General features: G+C 42.7%; 1 protein-coding gene across 1 annotated transcript; it reads left to right on the top strand.

The window, feature by feature from the left end:
* The first annotated feature begins 1,606 nt into the window (after positions 1-1,606).
* Positions 1,607-13,333, top strand: BMP2 (bone morphogenetic protein 2). Its single transcript, XM_055432094.2, has 3 exons — positions 1,607-2,757; positions 3,950-4,299; positions 11,637-13,333. The coding sequence occupies exons 2-3, from the start codon at positions 3,957-3,959 to the stop codon at positions 12,479-12,481; spliced, it is 1,188 nt and encodes a 395-aa protein (XP_055288069.1). The 5' UTR covers positions 1,607-2,757; positions 3,950-3,956; the 3' UTR covers positions 12,482-13,333.
* Positions 13,334-20,893: the final 7,560 nt, after the last annotated feature.

The following is a 20,893-nucleotide window of genomic DNA, read 5'->3' as shown; positions in this document are numbered from 1 at the left end:
TTAACTCCTCAAAATTGATAGGGAAGGAAATAGTTTCAAAAGCACGATAAACATTTGTGACTTAAAGTGCCTGTGAATAGAATGTATTTTCTTGCCAACTTGTTTGGTGTCCAGTGATTCAGAGTGGCAATCAGCTTCCATAGAGTTTCATTTTCAGGGAAAAAAAAAAAAGTACCATGTTCCTGAATATTTTGTACCCCCCTCATTTATTTTCCTGGTAGGCAGGCTTCCTCAGAAATACCTTATTTGACCTTTATACTTTCAGAAACAGCTAGGGCCTAATTCCCCCTCTGTGGGTTGCTAATCCGATTTACATGAGCGGAACCTACAATTATTTTAGCTTCCCAACTGAAAAAATAATACACATGGATAATAGATTGCTATGAGCTCTTGCTTCAGACTTTTTCTGCTCTACAGGCTAAAGGTTCTGTGCAGGCGAGCTTGATTTTGTCCATCTGGCCTTTTCTGAAACTTTTCTGCTTTTGGCTTCTGGAATCATTTGGGTAAACTGGTTGAGCTGTGCATGGGGGATCCTGGGATCCTGGAAAGGACAGAAAGCCATGGCTTTGGGACTTGTGGTACAGCAGATTTGGGGACTGTCTCAGCTGAGGAAAACAAGTCACTTGACCACATGTCACAGACCTGCCGCTGGGACCTGGTGGAAGTGGGTGGGGCAGAAGGTTCTAAGGTCTCAGACCAGAGCTGTTCTGTCCCCTCAACTCACACTGTGCCATTATTTTACCTTCCTCTGCAGTTGCTAATGGCCTGCCTCTGAGCTAGGCGAAATAAATATAAGGCATGAAGTGATTTCTACCGTAAAAAAAAAGAAAATCCCTCTCATCCTCCCTTTATACACACACACACTCCACGTTGCGCATGTCATGTATAGTAGAAGGAAATCCATTTCACACAGACATATTTATAAAAACGTGTGCTTTGGTAGCACAAATTTACATATATGGATATATTTATAGACACACACGTGTATATTTGTGTATTACACATATATTTATTGGAATAAAAGAGCGCATTTATATAAATAAATTTACATATGTAAAAGCATATGTCTCTCAATGTTAAAGCTTAAGTTACAAGCAAATCCATGCTCTAGTTTTCTTTTAATTCTCCTCTCACCTCGGGTAAACACAGAAGAGTGTACCCCACGCCTATGCCAAGATGCTTTGTAACTTGGTTGAGTTCTTCTTTAATCGTCTATTACGGAGTACCTTCAAACTGAAAGCTAAATAACGGGCCAGGAGGGGAAATAAGGCCCGACCTGGCATTCGTTGGGATTTCGTCCTGGGATTCCCAGCCAGGGCCAGGCGCTCCGACGGATCTCCCCTCTGAGGGCAGGGGCTGGAGGCACGAGCGCCCCCACGGCGGCCGCGGGTCCCCGCCCTCGGCCCCACCCCACCGCGGCTGCCCCGGCTGCCCCGGCTAGCCGTCCACACCCCTGCACACTGCTCCCGCCCGCTCGGGGATCCCCGGCAAGCCGCGCCACCGAGGGGGAGGGTGTTCGGCCTGGGCCGGGAGGGAGACGGCAGGCGGCGTCCCCTTTAAAAGCCGCGAGCGCCGCGCCACGGCGCCGCCACCGCCGCCGTCGCCGCCAGAGTCCTCGCCCCGCCGCGCCGCGCTGCGCCCGGCTCGCGCTGCGCCCGCCGCTCTGCTTCCCACACCCTACCCGGGATTGGCAGCTGCCGCCAGACATCAGCCGCCGCAGGCTCCGCCGCCCACCGAACTACCTCGGGGCGAGCGCCTCGCGGATTACTGGGGACTCAGAGGCACCCGCGCCCGCAGACCCCGCGCCAGTTAGAGAGCCCGGCAGTGCGCGCCGCTGCGCCGTGGCCTCGGCTGACCGGGCCGCGCCGGAGCCGAAGACCGGCGCGCTGAGCCCGAGCGCCGCGATGCCGATCACCTCCCACCCGAGCTCGGGGACCTGGAACGCGCCGACCGAGGTGTGATCGGACCCCAGGCTGGCCACAAAGGGTACGGTGGCTTGGCCTGGGGGCGAAGAGACCTAGGGGAGAGTGCGGCCACCCGCCTCGGCGGCCCGATACTCGGCTCGTCTCGCCGGAGAATGTGCCCGAGGACGCCGGAGCGCCGGAGCCGCGGTGGTTTCAACTGGCTAGCGCTAATGGGGGTGCGCTGGAGGAAGGCAGAGTGATGCGGGGGGGCAACTCGCCTGGCACGGAGATCGCCGCTGCGCCCTTCCCCGGACCCGGCGTCGCCCAGGATGGCTGGCCCGAGCCATGGGCCGCGGCGGAGCTAGCGCCGAGCCCCGAACCCTCGCCCCCAGAGTCCCGGAACCGGCCCGGCGCGGGGCCACGCGTCCCGCGGGCGCTGGTTCCTAAGGACGACGACAGCACCAGCTTTTCCTTTCTCCCTTCCCTTCCCTGCTCTGCACTCCTCCCCCTGCCCGCTGTTGTTGTGTGTCAGCACTTGGCTGGAGACTTCTTGAACTTGCAGGGAGAATAACTTGCGCTCTCCACTTCGCCCCGGTGCCTCTGCCCCAGCGGACCAGCCTCACCGCCTGCGAACCCCGCCGCCCCTGCCACTTCTCCGCCGGGCCCGACCCGAGAGAGGCCGTTCCCTGCGTGCTGGGAGGGACTGCCTGGCCGGCACCTGGGAGAAGGAAGAGGCTAAGGAAGGGAACCGGGTCCCCGCGCCAGGTCCTTCAGCCAGAGCTTTTTCCATGTGGAGGCTCTTTCAATGGACGTGTCCCCGCGTGCTTCTTAGACGGTCTGCGGTCTCCTAAAGGTGACAACTTGGGCCGGGGCTGGGGGTTGGCGCGGGTCTCCGGCGGCCGCAGCAGCTGAGCCCCTCCCGGGGCCAGGCCTGGCGGGACGTAAACAGAACAGGTCCACGTGCAGCCGAGCCGCTGAGGGGATACCCACATCCTACCGCCCCTGGCGACCTTAGGCTTTGCCCTCCTGGCTCGCTCTCTTCCGCCCCTCCTCCCTCTCCCTCTTCGGGATTTTATTAGGGCTGTTAACACATGGATGATTTTTTTTTTTTTTAAGTTAAAGAAGTCCCTTTTAGAGGGTGGCCCGTGGATTTCACCCGTTAGCTGCCAACCTGTACGTCCTGCCGTGGCGATCCGTTTTAACTTCAAGTTTCTCCCGGAGAACTGCTCTCTCTACTCAGAGCCGCATCCCATTTAGAAAAGTATTATACGTTGGGATTCTCCCTGTTTTTTCTTTTTATTCTTTTTTTTTTTAACCAGGAATGCAAGGGGGCCAGTTATTTCGTGCCACCTTGAACTGACACGTGAATTAATAGATATTAGCCATCTACCTAATAGGAAGCGACTTAGCAGTAGCAGCAATAAGCAGATAGCTGTGTATATTTACTGCATAGGACGGGGCGGGGGGTGGATGGAGTGTCCTGCCCTGACACTTGTGAGGTTAGGTTCGGGTCACAGGTTGCGAGTGATTTCGGAAGTTGTGTCCTTGAGTTTACTGGCTCTGGAAGTTACAGACCCTGTGTGTATCAGGAAGTTCTATACAGTGCCTGTAAGGAAGTCACATGCACCATTTGTGCGTGTTTATGTGCAAGTGAGCGCTGTGTGTTTGGGTTAGCTTAGGGGACGGAGGAATGTGAGACTAAGCAGTGGTTTTCCCAGGTTCCCTATACAGCTGTCAGCGTGAGTGTCACAGAAAAAAAAAAAAAAGTGACAGTCACTGACGCAGCGTGGGGTGGGGTAGGGGGCAAATCTTGACGGGTTGAGAATGGGATGGGAGCGGGGAAAAGCCATCTGGCTCAGAAACTAGGTGTTCTTCCATTCTCCCAAACATTTGGGCTTCAGCTCCTCTGAAGTATCCCCGCGAGTGTTGTCAGCCAGGTGGGCACCCTGGAGGAGGAGGCAAATGGACGGAGCGGGAGCCCGCGGGGGCGGAAGGGGTGAGGGCTGGGCGGGAAACTCCGTGACTAATGTCGGCCCTGTCCGCAGGTCGACCATGGTGGCCGGGACCCGCTGTCTTCTAGCGTTGCTGCTTCCCCAGGTCCTCCTGGGCGGCGCGGCCGGCCTCATTCCCGAGCTGGGCCGGAGGAAGTTCGCGGCGTTTGCTGGCCGCTCCTCATCCCAGCCTTCGGACGACGTCCTGAGCGAGTTCGAGTTGCGGCTGCTCAGCATGTTCGGCCTGAAGCAGAGACCCACCCCCAGCAGGGACGCCGTGGTGCCCCCCTACATGCTGGACTTGTACCGCCAGCACTCGGGCCAGCCCGGTGCGCCAGCCCCGGACCACCGGCTGGAGAGGGCAGCCAGCCTCGCCAACACCGTGCGCAGCTTCCACCACGAAGGTGAGGCGCGGGGCTGGAGCTTGGGGGCGGAGACGGGGGCGGGGAGTCGTCCGGCAAAGCGCCCGGCCGTGGGCAGACTGCAGGCATCCCTGGCAGGGCAGCTTGGCCCGGGCGCTGCACACATTTCCCAGTTTGTAAGAACCTTTCCGAACCTGGCTTTCACGCACTGCCTGTGTGGCGGGAGAGCCAGGGATTCCCTTTCGGTAAATCGGCACTCTTTTCCTGGCTTGGAGCCAGAAGAGCGACTCCTCCTCCTCCAGGAACTAGAGAGAAATCAAATGATGGGGAAGATGAGGGCAAAAGGCATGCCCCTCGACTGCGAAACGTGTAAGAATTCCTTAGGAGAAGAATGAGAAGGAGGGGGGCAGATTGGGATCTCTCCATGTCTGTTTGGAAGCCTTTGCTCTATAAATCTGCTTCTCTTGCTTAAGCCAGGGTTTCAGGCATGACAGCGCCAAGGGCAGAATTTTCAGAGATAGTATTGAAAAATCAAAGCCCAGGGCCCCAAAGTCTTTCTAATTTACAGTAGATCTGGGCCTGGTTTGGAAGATTTCAAATCCCTATCTAATCCTCGTGGGAGATCAATTCCCCAATCAATCTTACTGTTTCCACAATGACTTTCTTGTCTTCTGCTTAAATCTGAGATGAACTTCCTAACAGAGACAAGGCTAGCCTTCAGATGAAAGCTTTTGCAGCAGCTAGCTGCTTGTTTTCCTTTTAGTGCGTTGAAATGTGATTTTTTTTTTCTTTTATGATACTGGATGTGGTTTTTCTAAGGTAGGGTATTTCTGCTTGTTTCATCAGAAAGGCATTTAGTGGATTTGAAATGTCTTAGAGCAACTTTTGAGATCTGTTGTACCCAAGTTCTTAGGGCAATTACTCAAAAATACATTCCACTGCAATTCTTTTTTTACACTTTTAAATGCTCCTTTGGCTTAATACATTCTAAACAGAGCCCAGGTTCCTTCAAGTTCTAGAGGAGGATCCAAAGTTGTATATCACAGAGCAGCCACTTGTAGAATATTGGAGAACTAGGATATAGTTTCCTTTTTCTTACCTTGCCCTGCCGAGGTGGTCAGTTTCAAGTGGAAATCTGTGCTCTGATAAAAGCAAATCAGTAGTGTCACAGCCAGGCGTTTTCTCCCAGTGTGGAAGACTTACACTGTGAGAACAGCAGTTGATAGTGGGAAGGGGTTATAAAGGCAGATTACATTACTTCATCAAGGAAGCTATACCTAATGAAGGGGACATTGAATTGATAATCAGTTCATTTTTCAGCACATTTCTAAGTGAGGTGCTCTCTGCTAGCAGAAATTAGGTTTGGAAGGAAGAAAGATCTCATATTACTCCTTCAGATTTCATCTACTGAAAGCACAAGTTATCTGTTGTCATGTAGAAATGTTTTTGTTAATATACATTCTATCATCACTACCTTGGAGTGATTATAGATCCAGCTCATCATTCCCAACTGATGCTGATTAGATTTGTTTTTCTGGATAGAAAAGTAATACAAATTGCTATTTTGGCTACCTCTCCTGGAGATATAGCAAGGAAATCATTCTTTACTTTTAAGGCCAAGAAGGTACTGTGTGTCTCTTGGAACTTAAAAGGAAGATAGATCATTTAAAACATTTGACTCCTAAAAATACTCAGTTGCATGATGATCCCATCAGTGAACTCTCCATATTTCTCCTTCCTCTTGAAGTGCCTTGATCAAATCTAAACAGGCAAACTTAATATAGTGTGTTATTTTAACTTAAATAGCATACTTGAGCTTATAAATCAGAATTTATGTCTTTAAACATGTTAAGTGTTATGTGCCAAATAGTACAGAAGTTACCAGCTTGCTTAAAATCAATTTGAAATAACTTCAGATTTTAATACAATTAGATGATAGAAAAAAGCTATGTAATGTTTGCCCCAAATTTCAACAAACCCATTTCTTTTCTTGTTATGACTAGCATATAATCAGTATGCTACAAATTGCCCTTCTTTTGAAGACCAGTTCATTTTTGTATAACCCAGAATTTGGTTTTTGTAAATATTCTTGTTTATAAAACATCCATGCAAGACACTGAAAAATCTTTTAATAAACCATGTGATTAAGGCTTAGGGTTTAAGAGTAGAATTTGGTTCCTAGAGTCTTCATAGGTGTTTATTTATTAAAGGACCAAAGGATCTGATTACAAGAATTACCTGTTGGTTTTATTTGTGGGCAGGATCTGGGTGATTTGGTGAAATACAAGACAAGAAATATCACGGTGGCATTCTTTCCACCAGTGCGAGAAGATAATGGATCCACATCATAGATACTCCGACACAGAAATGATCAGTTGTCGTTTCTCCTGTTAAACTTTCTCTAGTACTTTCTACAGTGGCTTTTATTTGGGAAAGCCCAAATACTGCAAAACATTTTCTTTTTTCCAAGTTGTTAAAAAGTACTTCAGCCTCATAGGCCTTTCAGAACTGCCACTGAGGATAAAAAAAATCACTTCTTTTAACTGGAAAATGTTCTGTGCTTTGCTTATAGTTAAAAGCACTTTGAAACTGGTTGACTTCGTTGGCCCTGCTAAAAATCTTTATTCTTTCCTGTCAGATTGGAATAAGGAAAGACCACATGCTTGCTCTCCAGACTCTGAAGGACACAGTTCTCTTTTTGCCTGAAATAACTGAATTATTTGCCTCTAAGACTAAAGCTTTGAATTAAAGATTAACTTTTTTTCTGCAAATGTAATTTTCATGAAAATACCCAATTAAAAGGAAAGTTCAGGAAACAACTACTGCCCTGTGAAGGAACACTGATTCTCAGTACAACACTGGGATTCCCAATTGAACATAGATTCCCAGTTTGAACACAAATTCCCAGTACAACCAAAGGATTTGGACACATATACCCACCAAACCAGTGTTCACCTGGGGATGCTTCCCAGGTGTCCCCAGGTATTTCAGCGTGAATAAGAAAGGCCCCCTTATCTGGAAGAGGCATTCTGTTGGGAAATGCTCATAGATGGAGCCTCTGGTGCCCAGAGAGTTCTTGCACTGATGTTTTACATGCTGATTCTTTTTTAGTGGTTCCTCTCTGTTCCCTGTTGATCCCTCCTCATTGAGCTATTTTGTCTTTTTTTTAAAGACTTGGCCTTTTGTATCCTTCACCAGGTAGGCAACTTATAATAAGAGGACCCCGGATCATTCCACAGGTGTTGGAGTTAAGGGTGTGCAGAGGCCAAATCAGTGTTAGTGAATGTGACTGTGTTCTCTCTTTTAGCTGCCATCTCCTTTGTTGTCTTTAATTTTTAACTGATTCATTTGAACCTTTTATATTTAATCTTTTTTTCTCTTTGATGCATTAATTTTCTCCCTCTCTCTCTATATATATGTGTGTGTGTGTGTATGTATTCTCTAATCATTACTTTATATTTTGGACATGATTATTTTTTATTCTCCACTACTTTCATTTTATTTCAGGGCAATAATTTCCAACCTTACTGACTAGCTAGAACATTTTCAGGTTTTCATTGTTGTTTTCTTAACATTTTTTATTCAAAGATTGTTGCAAAATTCTCAAAACATGACAACTTACTTTTTTTTAAAACTCATCATACTGTAGGAGAAAAAGACAGCCACAGAATATCAGTGGTTCCAAACAAGATCTGCATGTTCCAGTGCCTCCCACTTTACTTTTCTGCTGCTTTAGTTCTGTCTGCTTCCTCTATCATTTCTATTACTTTACCTGGGACAGAACTTACCCTGCAGATGTATTTGTATTAAATATAAACCTGCCTCTATTGGTTTTGACTTTTGCTTGAGTTTTTGCCTCTCCCTTATATTAGATGGTGCCATCTAGTGGCCAGAAACCTGGGGCCTGCAGTAGGCTCAACTGCATAGCTATGCACTGTGACCTTAGGAAAGTCACATAACCTCTCTGAGCTCCACTTATTTCATTTACAAAATGGAGCTTGTAACAGTTTCTCTCTAATTGTTCTGTCATAAGGTAATTCATATTACCCTGGTGATTCATATTCTCCCCTGGTCTAGGGAAGAGGAAGTCAAAATGAGCCTAGGCTAGCTGTGGGAATTCAGTCTTATCTTTGGATTATTTTGATATAGATGAATAATTGACAGTGTAGATGATTAAGTTAGAACGCTACTTTTGGAAGAGAGGTTGAATGTCATTTTTACCTTATTTTTCCTTACTTTCCCACATTTTTGCAGCCATAGCTCCATTTATTTGATTAAGAACTTAGAAGTTCAGGGACCCACATCTAAAATAGTCTGGAATCCTCAGATCCCTTGGCAAGTGCAGCTTATTCAATAAAGATTATTTACATATACCTTGGAAAAATGTACATTACCTACTTAGGTAAGTGCTCCATTATTTTCAGAATCCCCAGGCTTGATGTGATGATTTGTAACTTCTTTACTTCATTTCAAAAAGTTCAGATTTTTTTCTACCTTCTAGAAAAAATTCATGTTCCCTTGCAGATCAAAGGAGAGAGTACCCTAACTTTGGTCAGTTTTCCTGGGTTTGGGGATTCCTGTGACATTCTGACGTATCTCTGTGACCAGAGTCTGCAGTCAGGGGTCTTGTTGTAGAGGCCTTTGAATTAAGAAGGGATAGTGGTCCAGTAGGGATTAGGTTGACTGAGATGAAGCTGCAAAATTGGAGAAGGATCTTCACATTACTAGTTAATATTTAATAGTGTAAGTTTTTTCCTTTGCTAAGTGAGTCTTATTTTGCCACTTATTAATACCTCCAATGAGATTTTGGAGCACCTGATATTGCCTTTTAATAGGTTAAACCCAGTTGAATTGTGGGAGTTTTATATAATTCAGTAATACATTGGTCTTTTGGAGGGTTATTGTTCTATTTGGGCTTCCCAAGTGGTTCAAGGTAAAGAATCTGCCTGCCAATGCAGGAGACACCAGTTGGATCCCTTGGTCGGGAAGATCCCCTGGAGGAGGAAATGGCAGTTCACTCCAGTATTCTCATCTGGGGAATCCCATGGACAGAGGAGCCTGGTGGACTGTAGTTCATGGGGGGGTGGAGGTGCAAAGAGTTGGATATGACTGAGCATACGTTCATTATTGTTCTATTTAATGCCCATCCTCCTTGCTTCATTTACTTGTTTCTCATGCTTCCCTGAGAGATTGTTCATCTTCTTCCTGGCTGTGTGTGATATTTCTATGGGCTTGTTTGTCAATACAGCTGTTCCACAAAGGCCCTGGATAATCTGCCTTTCCTTCCTCTCTTTAAGAAGAGCAAGAAATTCTTACGTGTTCTGAGATCAGCGAAGTCAGTTGCTTGGGGCCAGATCAGGCTTTGGGTCATTGTGTCTGGAGGACGCTGCTGATTTTTACATCACTCCTGTTTTCGCTGGTAGCTTCTCTTCCTGGTTGATTGGTGGGAGAGTTATTTTAAAATAGTGCCTGGTCTGAAGTACCATTAGCCAGGCAGCAGAGTTTAGAGCTCTCCCAAAGGTAGCCCTACAGATGTGGGTTAGTCTGTGTCTAAGGAGAAGAGCTTTAGATCTATTCATCCATGGCTTCAACTCTTACTCCTTGGCCAACACTAATGGTTCTTCTGTTCATCTTTATATTACTTAACAAAAAAGGCACTTTGTTTCTGGCAATTTATACTTGAACATGAAAAGCATTCCTTAAAACCTTTAGGCTCAAAGGGCAGTTCCCCAGCTTTCAGCATTCCCTCACCTGGGAGCTGCTGGAAATACTGAATCTCAGGCCCCACCCCAGACTCACCAGTTGAATCAGAATCTGCATTTGAAGAGTTAAGGTGTCCTAGGTGATTTGCATGAAGGTTAAAGTTTCCAAGCATCCCATTAAAGCATTCCTCCATAATTTAGTGTAAACCACCCCTGTAGACCTTAGCTTGCAATAATGACTGTTGCTTTGATGATGAAGGTTTATAACGTAGAACCTTTGGGTGAATGATCTGATTATCCTTTGCTAAGATATCTAGATTTTGTGAACAATGAATAGCTATTTGGTTTAGAAGAAATACAGCCATAAAATTAATGAAAAATGATTTCCTCTTATGGGGATGACATGGAACTGTGTCTAAATTGATTTTGCTGGCACTCAGGTTGGATCCTGAATGAAGCAGGTAAAATTTGTTGACAGTGAAATGATAGGATGTGGTAAAGCTAGAAGAAAGTAAACCCAAATATCTCAAAGTTCCAGTGCTATTCACTATTAATTTAGTAATAATGTATACTTTTTATGAATTGCAGACTAAATATCCAAGGTGCTATGTTATATTGTTTGTTCAAAACACGGTACTTAAAATTGAAATTCTAGAATTTTAAATCAGGAAGAATTTTCTACATATAGCCCACTTAAATGACTATTTTAAAATAATAATAATAGATACAAAATGATTATGCTGTACTTAGATTATCTCTTACATCATGAATATCATAATGGCATTTCTGTAGATTTTCATAAATTTAGCAGGGGGTTTGTCTGTATCCTGTAGCCTATTATTAGGTGTGTGTATATATATATTTATATATATTTTGTTTGTTTGTTTAAGATAAAGGAATTATAAATAGAAGAGAATCATTTTTTCCCCAAAGCATCTGAAATGAGATTTTTATTTTTAAGGTCATAAGGAGGTTAGAGAACAGACAAAGTTGGGAAGTTAACTTCTCTTGAAATTGTCCAGCCTTAATTACTACAATGTCCTAGTTCCACCCTTACGTTTCCAAAGAAGCAGATCCCTTGTAAATGCCTTTGTTTCTGGACTTTTGAGTAAAATAGTAGGGTGTACTTTGCAAAATGTCATCGTTGATGTTGAGTTTCAGAGTCTTTAATTAGGAAACTGAAATCTGTATATCGAGATTTGTAAATCATCTAAATTGCAGAGTAATGTTTTAGAATACTGCTTAAGGGATTGACATTAAAGCCTTTTTCTTTTTAAGAAATGCAATAATTTCCTCAAATCCTCACTCATTAGGCCTCTACTAACTACAGTGCTGACTTTTTTTTTTGCCCTAAAGTCTGTGAATTCCAAAGAAATGCTTCACCATTCCCCCCATTATTACAGCCACCTGGAAGCAGTATTCACATATTAGATTTAAAAAGAAAAATAACAATGAATTGTGAGATTTTGTTTCTTGGTGTGTATGTTGACATAATGTATGGAAAAGGGAGGATAGTTTCTTTATCTAAGGGGGAAATTGTAATTTTCTGGTTGCAGACTTTACATGGGTTGAATCAAACCCTGAAGTGATGTTTATAAATCCTTATATACAATCAGACTGTCTTACTTGCCTTACTGAACAATTTTTCTTTTTTTCCACTTTTTCATATCAAATTAGAATCTTTGGAAGAACTGCCGGAAGTGAGTGGGAAAACAACCCGGCGATTCTTCTTTAATTTAACTTCTGTCCCCACTGAGGAGTTTATCACCTCAGCAGAACTTCAGGTCTTTCGGAAACATGTGCCCGAAGCTTTGGAAAACAATAGCAGTTTCCATCACCGAATTAATATTTATGAAATTATAAAACCTGCCACAGCTAACTCCAAGTTCCCTGTGACCAGACTTTTGGACACCAGGCTGGTGACTCAGAATGCCAGTAGGTGGGAGAGCTTCGATGTCACCCCCGCCGTGATGAGGTGGACCGCCCAGAGGCTCACCAACCACGGGTTCGTGGTGGAGGTAGCCCACCCAGAGGACAGCCGTGGGGCCTCCAAGAGGCATGTGCGGATTAGCAGGTCTTTGCACCAAGATGAGCACAGCTGGTCTCAGATAAGGCCCTTGCTTGTCACTTTTGGCCACGATGGGAAAGGACACCCTCTCCACAGAAGAGAAAAGCGGCAAACAAAACACAAACAGCGGAAACGCCTCAAGTCCAGCTGTAAGAGACACCCTTTATATGTGGACTTCAGTGATGTGGGGTGGAATGACTGGATCGTTGCCCCGCCGGGGTATCATGCCTTTTACTGCCACGGGGAGTGCCCTTTTCCCCTGGCCGATCACCTGAACTCCACGAATCATGCCATTGTCCAAACTCTGGTCAACTCAGTTAACTCTAAGATTCCCAAGGCATGCTGTGTCCCAACAGAGCTCAGCGCCATCTCCATGCTGTACCTTGATGAGAATGAGAAGGTGGTATTAAAGAACTATCAGGACATGGTTGTCGAGGGTTGTGGGTGTCGTTAGCACAGCAAAATAAAATATATATATATATATATATTAGAAAAACAGCAAAAAAAGTCAAGTTGACACTTTAATATTTCCCAATGAAGACTTTATTTATGGAATGGAATGGAGAAAAAAAAAACACAGCTATTTTGAAAATATATTTATATCTACGAAAAGAAGTTGGGAAAACAAATATTTTAATCAGAGAATTATTCCTTAAAGATTTTAAAATGTATTTAGTTGTACATTTTATATGGGTTCAGCCCCAGCACATGAAGTATAATGGTCAGATTTATTTTGTATTTATTTACTATTATAACCACTTTTTAGGAAAAATAGCTAATTTGTATTTATATGTAATCAAAGGAAGTATTGGGTTTGTACATAATTTTCCAAAAATTGTAGTTGTTTTCAGTTGTGTGTATTTAAGATGAAAAGTCTACATGGAAGGTTACTCTGGCAAAGTGCTTAGCACGTTTGCTTTTTTTTTTGCAGTGCTACTGTTAAGGTCACAAGTTCAAGTCCAGGAAAAAAAAAAGTGGATAATCCACTCTGCTGACTTTCAAGATTATTATATTATTCAGTTCTCAGGAATGTTGCAGAGTGGTTGTCCAGTCCGTGAGAATTTACATCCTTATTAGGTGGAATATTTGGATAAGAACCAGACATTACTGATCTAATATAGAAACCCTTCCCCTAACCCTTAATTTGCAGTAAGAGTAAAGCAAGACCAATAGAAATAATTAGGAAAACGATGAACCTCCAGGAAAGTGAATGATGGTTTGTTGTTAGTTCCTAAACTAGTGACCCCTTCAAAGGAGCTGGACTGGCCAAAGTATTAAATAAAATATAAGATTTCTTCATTATTGATATCGTGATCATGTATATTTAAAATTGATATCTAGTGGCCCTCATGAAGAGTTGGAAATCAATTTGTATTTCACTTTTACCTCACCTGGGAGCTCTTTATGCTCAGAAGGACTCAATTTTCTAACTTTGCCCCACACACAGCAAAATTGTTTTCTGCCTACCCCAGTTCTCTGTTCCAGCAGCTTGTTTTTCTAAGGTTATGTGTTTAAACACATTTCTCCAAATGTTAAACCTATTTCAGATAATAAATATCAAAGTTCTTTCATTTCTATAAAGACCAACCTGCAAGAGAAAATGGTGCATTTGTACAGTATTCACAAAGTTACCTTACATTTGCTTACATTTTTGCTTCTGAGGCTATTCATTTTGGAGGGAGGTAGAAAGAAGGCAAGGAGCTGTTGGAAATTTGCAAGCAAGTCATTGACTAATTCTTAGGAATTGATCAGTGCTTTAGTATTGCACATGCACTTCTTTGGAGCAGGATGATTTAAGAGAAAACCAACGCTACAAAACAGGCAAAACCTGGGGAACCCAAGATAAAGTTTCAGAGATGATATCTCATGCAACTGAAGCAGTGGTGCCAAAAAGTTAGAAAGGGAAAGTGTCTAAGATCAGCTTCTACAAGGTCATCTGCCAACTGGACTGAAGCCCAAGCAGAATGAAGTCAAATTAGGCCACTCAGAATGAACACTTACAAGGGACAGGGCTTCTGTGATCTGAGTTGAAATCAGACCCAAGGAAGGGTTGGGCGGATATGCTTATATATCCAAGGGTCCCACAACACCCTATAATTTTACTTGAAGTATTTTAAGGTCAATTTCTCCGACTTTGTGTCACCTCTGGTTCTACTGTGATGGTAAGGTCTTGTTCTAATTTCCTTTCCTAGCCCTGCCTTGGAATTGGCCAAACAAAAGAGTATGTTAGTAAAGGAACACAGTCATCATCAGATTCTTCCCAGGAATTAATCTGTGATGAGCATGTTACATTTTGGATTATGTTTTGGGTATGATAGGTTTGACCCTGTGTTTTGAGAATATATAGGCAGATTTTTTTTTTTTTTAAGAAAAGTAGTATTTTTGTTGTTGTTTAGCCTCTAAGTCACGTCCTACTCTTTTGCGACCCCATGGACTGTAGCACACCAGGCTCCTCTGTTCATGGGATCTCCCAGGCAAGAATACTGGAAGGGGTTGCCATTTCCTTCTTCAGGGGATCTTCTCAACCCATAGATTGAACCTACATCATCTGTGTCTACTTCATTGGCAGGTGAATTCTTTATCACTGAGCCACCTGGGAAGCGAGAAGTTTTGAGATTATGTAGATCATATTTTTTTAGAAAAATTACTACAAGTTATCTTTTACTCCTTCTACTTTTACAATCTTATAGTTTCTTTTTATCCCTATCCTATTGCTCTTGAACCCAATAGAAGGTAAGATCATCTCTGTCCCTCATACTCTTCTCCTCTCTTGCCATGGACGTGAGGGGCAGGCTGCACAGTCTTAACGTCTTAAAAAATAGTAATCCATGTTTTGTCATTTCCAAATACTCCAGATGACAGTGCAAAAGTATACAGCCCAAGAATTTCCGTACATTTGGCAGTTTCATCCCTTTTTATACCTCTGCTTAATTGTTTCTGATTTTCTTAGTGAAAATGATTCTCGTGTGTTCTCTTGCGTGATATATATGTGTAAATATATATAGACATATATATGTGTAATATATGTAAATATGTATATGTGTGTGAATATACATGCAAATGTGTAAATACATATAAATATATACACAAATATATGTGTAAATATATATAGACATATATGTAATATATAAATACACATACAAAGATATATGTGGTAAGTATTACATATAGGTAGATGATGGTATTTTCAGTTTAGTTCCAGAGATTTTGCAATAGTTGAGGACTCTGACCCTCTTGCAATTCAGTAGAGAAACAGAATATTCTTACATATATTCTACATTCCTACAGACATTTTGGCTCACATTCTTCATTCTGAGAAAAAAGAAGTGTCATAACTAACCCCATGACACTGAATGTTTTCAGTTTTCAGTCCCTATTCTGTAGGAACATTTGAATCCTTTTAGAATAGGCTTTCAAAAAATGTAAGTTTCTGAATTTGGGGAGATCACCTTTCAAAATTGATTAAGTTGTGTCATCTGGTTTTGTGCTTGTCTGGGCTGTGTCCGCTTCCCTGGCATGGTTTTAACGTGTATGGCAGGTCCAGATAGCTCTGTTCATTTTTTGCCTTCAAAACTGGGGAGGAAGAAGATGAGTGGTTTACAGATTTCTCTATGCTTCCATGTTTTTCATAATTTCTACTCCAATTGCTGCTTTATATTGTATCTATCAGTCTGGTCTGTGTAACAGGCTACATCATTATGGATAATCTAAATGTTCCATATTTTTTCCTTAGTTTTCTGTCAGAGGTAGAATAATCATTTGTGCAATCAAAGCACTTTTTTAAAATAGTGTATTTCTATTCTTAACTCATATTAATGTTAAGATATCAATTCACTGAATGTTAGATGCTGCTGCTGCTGCTGCTACTAAATCACTTCAGCTGTGTCTGACTCTGTGCGACCCCATAGACGGAAGCCCACCAGGCTCCCCCGTCCCTGGGATTCTCCAGGCAAGAACACTGGAGTGGGTTGCCATTTCCTTCTCCAATGCATGAAAGTGAAAAGTGAAAGGGAAATCTCTCAGTCGTGTCCAACTCTTAGCAACCCCATGGACTGCAGCCTACCAGGCTCCTCCATCCATGGGATTTTCCAGGCAAGAGTACTGGAGTGGGGTGCCATTGCCTTCTCTGATGTTAGATGCTATAGCCCCCCAATCTATAATAAGGAAAAAAGAACACAACCTTGCAGTACAGAACAATTTAAATGTAGAAATAAGTGTGACATAGATGGGCAATCACAAAGAAGTAGAACTGTCCTGGAAATATTCTGTTCCTTTTCTGCTTTATTTTTTTGCAGGGGGCAGGTAGGGTGAGGTGAAATGGAGAATAAATGCAGGTCTACTTCACTCAGTAAATTGCTTTTCCTCTTGCCTCCACCCCACTGGCGTAAATTATACCCTTATGGTATTCTCCAGGGCAGAATTTTCTGACCATCTCCCTGCCCTGCAAACTTCAAAGTGAACTTCTACCTAACAAGTGATCCTCTAAATAAAACTCCTAGATTTTATTGTGCATGGGAATCACCAGTATCACTTCCAGGAGAATGCAGCCTTGATGCATCTACAGACCCCTTGGGATCATGTTACATCAGTTTTGTTTCCATGAGTCTGGGGTAGGGCCTGAGATTCTACATTTCCAACATGTTCCCAGGTGTAGGTTCTAAGAATTCTTAGTCACAACAGCGGAAAGTCAGACCAAGTTTAGGCCCCTTGTTAAGAAGCAGCACTTAAAAGAAAAACAAAACAACCAAACCTATATACAGGAAGGCATTTAGATACATTTTATCTGAAATGATGCCCTATGTATTTTTTTCAAAGGCATTCTTTCTCCCCCCTGCAAGATGACTGGCAATTTTGTGTTCTAGCCACCCTCAGACATGAAAACACTTGGTTACTTATCTTGTAAAATCTGCTCAGCTTGCTTGCTTGGGCATGTAGGTAGTCAGTTTAGTCAAATACGTGTCAGTACATCTATGTGGATGGGGGAGCAGGTGCAAGCCTTTAACGTACTTTTAAAAAGTTTAACACTTAAGTCAGTCCATGGAGTTGATCCCGTGTGATCTTAGTGCCAAGCATCTGAGTTAAAAGTTTTCCCTTTGAAGGCAGCAAATAGATGTCATACATTTGAAGCACTTGTTTATACTAAAAATGATGCTTGATTTTTTTTTTTTTTAAGTTCTAAGACAGTTCACTGTACAGCACCACTGAGCCTAGAGGGTGATACAAAGCTTCCCAAGCTGGTATTTGACATTTGATTTAATGGATATTGGAATTTGTAATGTCGTGGTTGGCTTTGAATAAGGTGCTGAAGTGAATGGACTCTGGCTAGAAAAAGCAAAAGGAATTGAGTTCCCTCAGCAAAGAAGGAACTTTGTCTTGACCCCTTTTTTGTAGCAAGATGTCTTAGGAAGGTCATCTGTTTAGTAGGCTCATTTTACTTTTTGTGGGAGCACTTTGAAGATTTCTTGCAAGCAATTCAGTTTGGAATATTTGTGGAAGTAACGCTGAAATGAATGAATCCTAATCTCAGATAGACTTTTTATATATATAATGTTGACATACACATAGATATAGATACATACACACAGACACAGAAATACACATATTTTTTTCTCTTGCAGATATATATAACCCAGTGGGATAATCTTGATTTGTCCCTGAGTGTAGGGTGCCTAATTTTGTATCTGTTGGGTCTACCATTTCTTTTAGGTCTCCACACTTTGGACTGAGTCTCTCTGAGGTGCATAAGCAGTACGCCAGACAGCCAGACACTGGCTTGAATGCCACTTCCAGCCTGTGTTTGCCCCAAGCCCTGGGCCCCACTCCAAGTCGTGCCAGGACTGCATTCATGCTGCATTGTGTCTTGATATGCAGCTTTCTCTGCAAACTGCCCATTGCTGAAAGCTCCCCTCGTGAGGAGCAGACACTCATCTGGTCTGCATTTACACTGGAACTGCTTGGCCACAACACGATGAGAGAATAATTATTGAACTATTTTACTGTACAACTATTTCCAAATTGTTGATTTTTTATTGATTTCAGGAGGCAAGCTAATTGCCCCATGGCAACTTGATGTGAACATTTAATGAAGATCAGGAAACAGAGTTTATGAAAAGCTGTTGTATATTCACTGCAAAGTTTCAAGAACTGTTTTATACTTCCTGACAGTGCTGGGCCGAGCTTAATGGTTTGTTTTTATTACTTAAGAGTGTAAACCTTGCTTTAGCCCGGTGTGTGGAAACTATACCCTCATCCTACATTACACATTTTCGAGTTGCTTTTTCCTCACTCCTGACTTCCTTTCCTGCTATCTATAGTCAGAACTTTTTCTGTTTTAATTGTCTGAAAGCGAGTTTCTATCTTTGCTCCCTGAGAATCTTAATACACACACGCACGCACTCCTGAAGCTAAGTGTCTGCATTGTTTCACTTTGTTTTGGGTGGAGTTTCTTTTCGGCACTTGGTTGCTAGACAACCAAGCAGACAAAAGTTAAAGATTGAAAAGGCATTTTTAAAGATGTCGAATCTTGGCTGCTTGAACTGTTTTATCTTTGTCTTTATATGGAAGGCTTATTTCTCTTACCAGGCTACCCTGGTCTTTTGTTGCCGAGATGACTGGTAGAAGATTTGTTGAAGGAGAGCTCTTAAAGCATTATCTGTTTGAGAACTTTCTTAAGTGTTGTTCCCATTTGGTAGAACATGCTTCCCACCTGGATGGGCAAAAAAGTCAGCTTAGTTTCCAAGGGTGTATTTTAAATCACTAATAGAGTGTGCTCCAGCCCCCAGCTGCTTCAATTGTTGCAAGGCAAAGAGGTGGAGAAAAGATTGCTTTTTTTTTTTTTTAAAGATTACTTTTTGAGGTAACATTGAGAAATACAAGACTTAAGTTAGTGCAGAACACAGTCACCAGGAAGCTGCATTTGGTTTTCAGTAGATAGTATTGGAAATGTTTTAAAAAAAATTCTTAAAAAGTCTAATTTTAAATCAAAGTCATTTAAATAATCATTTCAGTAAGATGTTTCAGGAACACGTTATTAATATCCAATCTTTATACATCTGCCAAGTTGGACGTGTGTTCACAAGTTCATATTGCATGTGTACACAATTTGTAGCTGACATGCTTTGCTCACTTCAGGTCTGCCCTTTTCCCTCCTCCATCCTCTGAGATGCTGTCTTTCCTCTTCACAGGGTTCCCTGTGCTGCAATTCAGTCAAATCCATGGAAAACTTTACCAACTTTACTGAATCATTTATAGGCAGGATTTCCTGGCATGAGGATCAAACAGGGAGCCCTGAAGTTTGTTCATTGTAGACCGTTTTGGGAATTAGGATCTTCTGAAGCCCATCTGGCCCTACACATAAATTTGATAAAACGTTCTCAACTGAAGAAACCTTGTGTGTGCATGCTTAGTTGCTAAGTTGACCCCATGGACTGTAGCCCACCAGGATCTTCTGTCCATGGGATTTCCCAGGCAAGAATACTGAAGTGGGATGCAATTTCCTTCTCCAGGGGATCTTCCCAACCCAGGGATCAAACTCACATCATTTGCATCTCCTGCATTGGCAGTCAGATTCTTTACCACTGAGCAAGTTAATAATGGCAACCCACTCCAGTATTCTTGCCTGGAAAATTCCATTGACAGAGGAGCCTGGAGGGCTACAGTCCATGGGGTTGCAAGAGTCAGACACAACTTAGCGACTAAACGACCACCACAAGTTAATACTGACTTAAACATTGCTCAGTCACTTGACTTCACCAGTAAACCTATTGTCCTCACCAGTACTTTTCTCTTGATAATATTAGGAGGCACAACAATAGTGATGCTTAAACATCAAGGCCCAGAAATGAATCTGACTACAAATCTCATGGCAATCAATGGGTGAGCTAAACAGAAATAGGAAAATAAGCTCAGGGAAATTCCAGTATTTTCTAATCTCAAAAGATTTGCTGTTTGTTGTGTGTTTATTACTTGAAGATCACTTGGCTGAATAAAAGAAAATGGGGAAAACTGGAAAAGTTAAGGGTTGTTGTAGTTAGAAAATGTACATATGTGAGTGAGATCCACGCAGCTTTTATGAGCAGAGAGATGAATTTTTAAATACACTGTGTAACAGTAACTCCTTCCATGATGATGCTATAGAGTATTTGACCTGTATAGAGAAGGCACAGAAGTGATTTTGATAGCTCCCTTTATATTGAACTGGGGAGAAACAAGAACAGTTGTTAACTGAAAGAGAGCTGAAGGCTAAGAGTTCTAGAATCCTCTTACCAACATCAGCAAACGAAAGGAAAAGATATCTCTGCCTTGTTGGGGAATAATGCCTAAGTGAGCTCTAGATCCTCTTTCTCATCTGTGAACATCTTTTACGCCTGAATATCATTTTCCACTGACTGGGCCAGGTTGAGGCCTGGATGTCCCTTTGTTTCTCCATGTACTCAAGAGTTTGCTAAAGTAATGTTTTTAAATTAATTTTTACCATGAGGAAAATTGCTTTAAAATTTGTGTTGGCTTCTGCTGTACAACATGAATCAGCCATAACTATATGTATTTGTATGTATATCCTCTCGCTTATTAGCCTCCCTCCCCTCTCCCTTTTCTAATCCTGTAGGTCATCACAGAGTGCCAGGCTGGCTCCTAGTGTTATACAGCAACTTCCCCCTAGCTATCCATTTTACACATAATAGTGCATATATGTCATTGCTATTCTCTCAATTCATCCTACCCCCTTCTTCCCCACCTAAGACCACCTGAATCCATTCTCCATTTGTACTTATCTCCATTGTTGTATTTGATCAGTCACTAAGTCAAGTCTGACTCCTTGTGACCTCATGAATTGCAGCATGCCAGGACAGCATTCCCTGTCCTTCAC

Source organism: Moschus berezovskii, chromosome 15 (genome assembly GCF_049115385.1).
Source record: "Moschus berezovskii isolate FMDL1 chromosome 15, NW_MosBer_1.0, whole genome shotgun sequence".
In the NCBI taxonomy this organism is placed as follows: domain Eukaryota; kingdom Metazoa; phylum Chordata; class Mammalia; order Artiodactyla; family Moschidae; genus Moschus; species Moschus berezovskii.
Note: the sequence above shows the minus strand (reverse complement) of the source record. Positions and strands in the feature narration are given on the sequence as shown.

Bases quoted from the DNA above. Each gene is read 5' to 3' on its own strand.
- BMP2 (XM_055432094.2), top strand. From the start codon at position 3,957: ATGGTGGCCGGGACCCGCTGTCTTCTAGCGTTGCTGCTTCCCCAGGTC. The intron at 4,300-11,636 runs GTGAGGCGCGGG...ATATCAAATTAG, and splicing joins GCGCAGCTTCCACCACGAAG to AATCTTTGGAAGAACTGCCG.